Source organism: Fragaria vesca, linkage group LG5 (genome assembly GCF_000184155.1).
Source record: "Fragaria vesca subsp. vesca linkage group LG5, FraVesHawaii_1.0, whole genome shotgun sequence".
NCBI lineage: Eukaryota > Viridiplantae > Streptophyta > Magnoliopsida > Rosales > Rosaceae > Fragaria > Fragaria vesca.
In genome coordinates this window covers 16,420,480-16,429,204 of record NC_020495.1, presented here as the reverse complement: position 1 = coordinate 16,429,204, position 8,725 = coordinate 16,420,480, and the positions used below count along the sequence as shown (strand labels likewise).

The 8,725-nt window shown below is 35.5% G+C and overlaps 1 protein-coding gene across 1 annotated transcript; it reads right to left on the bottom strand.

The window, feature by feature from the left end:
- Positions 1-1,223: 1,223 nt before the first annotated feature.
- LOC101311964 (DEAD-box ATP-dependent RNA helicase 16-like) lies at positions 1,224-6,156 on the bottom strand. The gene is made up of 15 exons (XM_004299893.1): positions 5,958-6,156; positions 5,720-5,881; positions 5,556-5,645; positions 5,339-5,467; positions 5,116-5,216; positions 4,811-4,925; positions 4,455-4,586; positions 4,311-4,376; positions 3,979-4,185; positions 2,953-3,048; positions 2,537-2,674; positions 2,296-2,378; positions 2,003-2,040; positions 1,684-1,898; positions 1,224-1,599 (listed from the first exon to the last, which is right to left on the bottom strand). Exons 1-15 carry the CDS (start codon positions 6,126-6,128, stop codon positions 1,528-1,530), a joined length of 1,815 nt encoding a protein of 604 aa, XP_004299941.1. The 5' UTR covers positions 6,129-6,156; the 3' UTR covers positions 1,224-1,527.
- Between the last annotated feature and the right edge of the window lie 2,569 nt (positions 6,157-8,725).

Here is an 8,725-nt window from a genome sequence, read left to right as displayed (position 1 = left end):
TTACAACTGGATTAGGGGATATATATATATATATGTATATATATGGCCCTTCAAATATATATATATATATTTGGATGACTTAACGATCACCAAATTTTCTGAAAATTTGTAGAAATGATCTACTCATATAGCCCAACGAACTGAACGGTTGAGATTTGATTTTGTGATTAAAATGTTCGTCAAATGATCTATCCCTAGAAATGAACAAAAAATGAATCCCTCATTAGAAGGGCCCTGATATACATATATATATATATATATATATATATCTCATAAAGAAGTCTTCTCCTAGCAATTGACAGAGCTCATAATCCACTATATTGAAGAGGGATATATATCAAAAAAATTAGAACCAATAGTAGGATCTGAATTAGCTACCTTTTATAGTATTTTATTTTGTTCACATGTTATAAAAAACGCATATATGGAGTAGGTCCAGGAGGCTCTTGTTCATGAACTTCTTTCCAGCATGCATATCAAAGAGCCTGTACTGTGCTGTGAGCTTATTGAATCAGTGTAAACTAATGAATGAAACAGTAAAATATTACAGTCGAATGGAGTTCGTATGTTAATATGATCTGACAGTGTGCTTTGGTATTGGTGGAACTCTTGGTCAAAGAAATCTCCTCACTATCAACATGACCACCCACAGGAAGAAAGAAAGAAATGAAGGAACAAGCAAACCACTTCTCTTATTTAGTACCAGCAGTCTCACAACAGCAGCTAACGCACATTATTTTACATGTTAATGCCTGACATTGTGAGCAACTTATTAGTGAGAACATGAACAAAATGTTACCAGGATCCGATCATTATAATTTACTATCTAACTTAATGACTCAACGACAGTCACAAAACAATGTGACCCCAATCTTAGTTTGTAATCATGTCATGTTCAGATTAGTATGTATAGCCGTATAGGTATAGATATATCCAGTGAATGGAGAAGCAGTAAGCCTTTAACTTTTGTAAAAGTGAGGAAACCACACATTTGGGCATTCAATGTCAAATTGGATTGGGGAAGCCAGTCTTTAATTTGTTTATAATTTGAAAAGATGAGAGACCCTCTTTATATAATGATTTGGATCATCAGTCTTTGCCATTTTGCCAATCTTATGAAATTCTTTGCTTTTTGGTCACAGGTCTTGCCATTGTAGATATCTTGCTTCATTAAGTGAAAGAGAAAGGTAATCAAAATTCAAATGACAACCAAAAGGACGATCAGATCGCCTAAAAATCTCTGTAAATACATTATCATAATTTATAAACTACAAGGACAGAAACTGAATAGCTAAAACCAGAGTATCAACTTTCTCTGTTTGCCGCCACAAATTGCCGCAAGTGCGTCCACACAAAGATGATGATATTTCCTGCCTCATTGTGTTGTTTTGTATCTTTTCTTTGTTTCAGTAGTTAATCAATGAATGATACATAGGCTAGTTTAATGAGCAACACTAAAGATTGAAACAGAAGTAGAAAAATGGCTAATAACCCCTCTGTCTATACAACACATATAGTTGAGATAAATCAAGTCTTTTGCCTTTTTTGCTTATGGTTGTCATTGCCATCTTTTCTTTCCCTTCTTCCTTTCTTGGGTCCCTAGCATTAGATTACAACAAATCAATTAGCAGAAAGGAAAAATAACAATGAAAAATAAGTACAGAAAGGAAGCTAAAAGTATACCTGAGCACTGAGAGACTTGAGGGGGTCCTTATCTTTCTTGATTTTTTTCTTGAATCCCTGGCGGCGACCAGGGTTGTTGTTACCCATTGCAGCTCTGGCAAGCTTAACTCTCTTGCTGGCTTCTTTAGTTGTTGCGTCCAATAGATAATCAGGCACAACTCGTAAGTGGGGAGCAGGGGGCTTCTTGCTTAATACCTTATCATGTTTCAACAGGTCTGAGCAAAATGAAACAAAATTAATAATGCTCAACTTTTTCAACTCGAATTGATAGAGCAAATATAACATAAGACAAATAAATCCAACCACACAAGTTCGGTACCTAGATCCTTTTGGTTGGCTTCAAAATGAGCCTTCAACCTGAACAGATAGGAGCAGATCATTAGAAAACTAAAACTACATATACTGTGGCAAAAAGGTAATGCGGAGAGACCAAGGATTGAAAGCAGAAAACATGAAAATAGATTTGACTACCGTGCCGTGATCCAAACAAGATGGAGAATAGACACTAAATATAAGGATGTGATGATATTGGTTAATTTCAATATGCCTCGTAGTCTAATTTGGCAAGAAAACAAAATATTGATAAAGAAAGCAATGATTATAGATACTCACTTTTCAGAATTGAGAATTTCATTCCTCAAATCCTGAGCTCGGGATTCTCTCACAGCAAGTTTTGTCACACTCTTCGAGACATCCTGCATAAATTACATGTAAGCATTAATGACCATCCACAATATCTTACTATCTTCCCGTACAATATCGGGGTACACGAATGCAACTTAAACCAGGTGATTAAGGAAAGGGCCCTTAAGAAAGTCAAAAAAAATTAGCCGCAGAGAACCAGAACAATCACCTCGGCTCTATATCTTAAAGACTCCACTGCATTTTTGGTCAGTAGTGTAAACGGAACAAGTTTATTTGAATCGTTTTTTTCATCATCCCCCAAAAAGGACTTTATCTCTTCTAAAACATTCATCTCATTTGGAGAAACCTGTAACAAAAGGCTAATATTAGAAAATCAAAATCTCATCCAAGAAACACAAGCATTTCTGTCACTGTTTAAACTTCCTGGGTGGATAGTTATCTGTTAAGGCATCCAAGGAGCTTGAATACTTCACAAAGGATGTGTGGGGTTATAGCAGCGTAGATGTAAAATTCAGACTATTGACTATGTAACTATCAAGTAGAAAGACCAACCATCATTCTATTAGGACGCTATTTCCTTTAGAACAAGAAAAAAAAGGCGCTATAATTGTCTAACAAACTCACAAGAGATACAGAAGCACCAGTACTATATGCTCTTCCAGTACGACCAATGCGATGAACATATCCTTCAAGACTAAGAGGCATATCAAAATTCAGGACCTGCCAAAGAGAGTAAAGGAGCGGATATTGTTAATGGCATACAAACAGATGGTACTTTACTAAGTATTCTCTTTTTTACAAATCAAGAAACAGACATAAATCCAGATATAAAGTACTCAATCTACATCAAAGATGAACAAGCAGTCCAGCAGAAAACAGAAACAACAAACAAAGTCAAGTGGAAACTCAAGTAACAAACAGCAGCACCCCTGATCAATAGGAATAATGGAAGAAGTTCATTTTGGAGGAGCTATGATTATCTGTAGTTTCCTGGTATAATTCCATTCCAACAATTGTTGCCAGACCCGGAAAAAATAATAATAAAAAGAGAGAGAAAAAAAAACATTTTCTTGTAGTAGTTGAATTAGGTTCATGTATGAAATAAGGGAGGACTCCCTCATGTGTTTTCGCATTCCTTTTTGTATTTATATTAAAACAAAAAAGGGACTGCAGTCATCTCCCTAAAAGAACCATGTGTTCTGTTACACCCCACCAGAAAATGTGTAGGTAGCTAACATGATTGGGAAATCATAAAAAAGACAAAGAAAACCTCTAATTTTGACGAACCTCTTAGAAATGGAAAATCATAGAGATCAATGACATCTCTTACTTCTTCCAAGAAACATACTTACAGTCTTGGAACTGCAAGTAATATGCAATGCCTATTTTGGGAAATTGTACAATTTACCAGGATCTATGGTTAGAAGATATATTTGCATTGTTATAGAAATTCATCCATATACATGGTAATGAATACACTAAACAATAAAACCCAGAAATTACTAAGAAGTGAATCTAGTTATAGCAAAGGAAATGTAAACTCTAAATTGTGGTTTGCCAAGTTGTAACTAAATCATCTAGGACGCGTCACCCCAGAAACTACTGTAGTCTGAGAAAATATAGTTATTCACCATCCCCATAATGACATACCGTGTGTACATTCTTGAAGTCAATGCCTCGCACCACTCCAAATTCAGAGTCAGCTTTGGGTTTGGATTTAGCATGTTTTCTAGAATTTGTTGATACTCTGGTTTTCTGCTTATTGTCTTTCTTATCCTTTGTTTCTCTTTCTTCCTTCTCCTTTGTTTCTCTGTCATCGGTTGCAATCAAATAATCAAACAGACCAGCATTGAATTCCTGTTGACAAATGAAGGTGGTCAGGATTTTGTGAACAATCATTCTCACTGAAAATTTAGCCAATAATACGTAACTTTATCCATTATCCAGTTGCAATATCAACACTGTTCAGTATGCTTACAAACCTCAAGAATGTGGATACGAGAATTTTGAGGCAACTCAGAATTCAAAACAGCAGATCTTATGCCAAACTGCACAAAAAAGAAGATATCAATTTCTTACAAAAGTAAGTTAGTCTATATTGATGCATGAAAAGAAAATCCATATACCTTTTCCAAGAATAGCTTTATTCTGAAGGACGTGTCTATTGTATTAGTAAATATCAGAACCTTTTTCTGAACTAACTCCAACTTTAAAAGGGAAAGGATGTAAAGTAACTTATCACGATCAGTGCATGATATCTACAAAACAAAACAACAAAAGATATAAGTTGTTAACCCAACATTTATAAAATTTAAACGTACAAAAAGTTTGTAATGATCACTGGTACAGAGGGAAGGAAATATGAATAGAAGAGGGTACAGAATAAAGAAACAATAATCATATATAAGATGTTAGATATGCTTCAAAACAATTAGGTTTTAGAAAGCATGGTATATATGTTTAAGGGCATTCATATTCTTACCCAGGACTGCTCAACATTTTTCGGGATGACCTCATCCTTGACATCTCCAACTTCGGGCAAAGTCAAAATGTAGGAATTATGTAGAATGAGCTTCTTTAGTTTCTCGACATCATCACTGCCACGTAAGTAGGTATCAGATATAACAAACTATAAACCTAAAGTACAAAAGAATTAAAAAAAGAAATGCAACCTCCGAGCCTTCAAGTAATATATTAGCATTACAAATCACACTGTGCTTAACACCCTAACTCCTAAAAACTAACACAGAAATAAGAACTTGTAGACATATTTGGTGAACAACAAACCTTTGTGTGGCAGACATGAGAAGAGATTGACAACGTTTAGGAATGTGAGGTGTCAAAGCTTTTATATCTTCCTCATATCCATATGACAAAAGAAGATCTGCCTGAAACAAAATATAGTTCAATATTCATTTTTGAAGTGAACTTTGATATCAAAACATCAAGGATGTCCTAAGACTTCACAACCCTATGCAAACCACCAACACAGAGCAGCACGGGCCCTCACCTCATCAAGCACAAGCATTTCCAGCGAATCATCAATTGACTTTGCTTGAAGAACACCATCCGACAAGCACTTCTTTATGCAAGCTGGAGTCGAGACCAGAATCTCAGGCAGCCCGGCGAAAGCTGTGCGCTGCAATAAAATGAGTCAGTATAACAAATGTTAAGACAAATGCCAGAAGAGTACCGATGGCATGGAAAAACAAAAGGAAATAACCAACCAAATCAGAAGTAGGCATGTTGCTTGTCAACTGCACGACTTTCAACGGAACTCGACACAGCTCAATCAAAGACCTGACCTCCTTGTAAACCTGCGAAACACACACCCAATTTAAAGAAGCAATACAAACAAAATGGAACCCGAAAATGTATAGAAATCACAAACCTGCTGAGAGAGTTCCCTAGTTGGGACCAGAACAATGGCCCTGGGAGCGAGTTTCTTCTGCGGTTCTTCCGAAGCAGAAAAGAGCTTGTGAAGCAGAGGGAGCAGGTAAGCGAAGGTCTTTCCAGAACCAGTCTTGGCTCTGGCCACCACATCCTTACCTTCCTGCGGTAAAAACAGTTGAGATTAACAGCAATATGATTTCAAAATTGGGTAAAAGTGTGAGAGAGGAATATTTTACGAGGATGAGAGGAATAGCGACGCGCTGAATGGGGGTGGGGTTCAGGATCTTCTTCTTGTTCAGTGCGCGAATGAGACGGCCGTCCAGTCCGAGACTTTCGAAGGTTTGGGACCCGTCGTCTTCGTCTTCGCTTTCGATCTGCTTCGCTGGGTTTTGCTGTGTTTCAGCCATTGACAATGTTTTTGCTTGGGCGGGCAGCTGCTTCGCTTCTGGGGGTTTAGGGTTTTAGCCTTTAAGGAGAACATACGCAAAACGCTGCGGCACATTCAGGGCTCTAGAATTATTACTGTTTTGCCCTTTGTTACAGTGAAAATCTAGACAAAGGAGGAAGGGAGACCAGCTCATTCCCAAAGCCCACGGACTTTCTGATTTGGATTAATTGAAAAACACCGTTCGAACTGTAATGTTATTTTTATTTTTATATCTAATTACTAAAATTTTGTATTTTTATATCCGAAATTTCATTTAGTTAATATTTTAATACCTTAACCATTAACATTGTTAAATTTTAAGGGTATTTTTGTCATTTCAATAAATATATCATTTTTTACATTTACTTTAACAAAATCATTTATTTTTTGAGGTTACCAAATACAAATAAAACAATTTATTTTAGCAAAAAATTCAAAAAAAAAAACTCCAAAATTAAATATTTATTTTTGCAACAATAGTGATAAAAGCTAGTAGAACTCTTGTATGTATATATATTTTTGGAGTTACATGTTAAACAAAACAAAATAAAATATATAATTAAAATAAATTATATCAAGAAAATATTGAATATCAATAGAAATTAACTGCATCAAAGAGAGCTCTGATGTCCCTTGGCGAATCAACTCACTTATCAAAGAGATTGATGCTGATTCAAAAAAATTTTCTTGCATCTCCTTCGATCATGTTTTCTGTGAAACCAATTTTCTGGCGGATGTTTTGGCTTCCTACGGGCATTCCATGATGTCTCTGAAGATTTGGAATGATGTCAACCCCAATTCTTGTTTTTCTGTTTTCCATCTGGATAGGCTTTATATTAGTCACCCTCATGGCGCTTCTTTGTAATTCCTGCTTTAATTTTTAGCTTGTCAAAAAATAAAAGTATTACCTTTTTATTTTAATTTTAGTTTTTTTTTAAGACAACCCTTTTTGTTAGAAAAAATAAACTCAATCAAATGTTACAAATTTCAGCTGCAATAGCATTATGAAGTAAAGCTATTTTAATTTTAGTTTAATCACTGTTTAAATAATACTAATTTTGAGTGAGAATATATTTTGTCAAAACTGTCCATCTTTTAATCTTTTCCAGTTGTCCAGGATAAGGACAGCTTAGACATTTCCTTTATTATTCGTCCAAAGTTTGAATATAGTTTCAGAACTAACTACTTGGTGAGGTAGCAAATAGCAGAAAAGAACAATGAAACGAAAATGGTCCTTGTTACAGCTTCATCTACGAATGAAAATTGCCCTAAAGATCTGAAATTTCTTCCAAACTTTCTGCTGTGGGTTGGCTGGGGAACAGAGCACAAAAGACCCAAGCACCCAATATTGCTCCTACGCAAATCTAATACACACCGCTTCGTTGTGTTGTGTTGACTGTCTATATATATGCCCAACCAAATGCCTGCAAAAGAAGGCAGATGATACATTGTGTTAAGGCCTCAAATAGTCACAAGTATTGATCATATTACGTAAAAGAAAGGATCTACAGTCCACTAAACAGGCAGGAAAAAGCAGAGTATAGCACATGTAAAAGAATAAAACAGACAATTCCATATAATTTATGAAAAAAATACAAAGAAAGCAGAAGCAAATCCAGGAAAATAAGAGAAATGCATGAGCAAAAGGGAATGTTGAATAAAATTCAATTCCAGCAAAAAAGCTCAAGTGTTTTTAGCCCTAATCACCAAGCCATTATCTCCTTATTCATAATTCCACCATAAAATGAGTCCAACAGAGGTATCACATTCTTTTACTATTCAATCATACATAACACCACAAGCTAAACACAGAGTGTACACACACACACTTACATTGGCCATTCCAATAAAGGATTTTTTTTAAGAGATTTTCGATCATTTCAAGACATCGATCTTGACCATTTAAGGTTTAAGATTCAATGAGTATATCACTTCTGCAAATGCTGAATTGGAACTGTATTCCCTCCTCCGGGTGTATTCCCGTTTGGCATTTACCTAATTGATCTCCGAGGCGTTTTTCCTCAATTCCACTACTCTTGCCAGCGATTACCCGCTTTGGAATGAGATTGCTAATGCTCCCTATACAGCAATCAGTTCACTTTGTAGTTGCAGATCTCACCCTATTCTCCAGGAGGCTGTACTTGTGTCTAAACATAAGCCTATGAGTGTTGATTGCAAGGCTGCCAATATTCCAGTGGAAATATTTTGAGCAATTTAACCTATTGGCATATAAAAACGTCACAAATGAATTCCTGCTTAACAAAAACACCATGACCAGAAGGAATTAGGATGCATAATGCACACATACCTGAGCTACATGGGAAATAAACACTAACATAACTTCTGTTTCAAGAAGAGAGACAGAAAAGAAAACGAATGGTTCAGCTACAAGTTCAACGTGCACTGAAGACCATACAGTAAGCAACAAGTATATTTCTATTCATATACAAGTCAATAGTCATTTCCAACTAGAATAACCTGAATAAGCCAGGGATGTTTCGTTGATAAAATAAATAAAAAAAAATAAATAAAAAAAAAAAAAAACTAATGGATGTTTCAGTAACTCCTACAGATCTT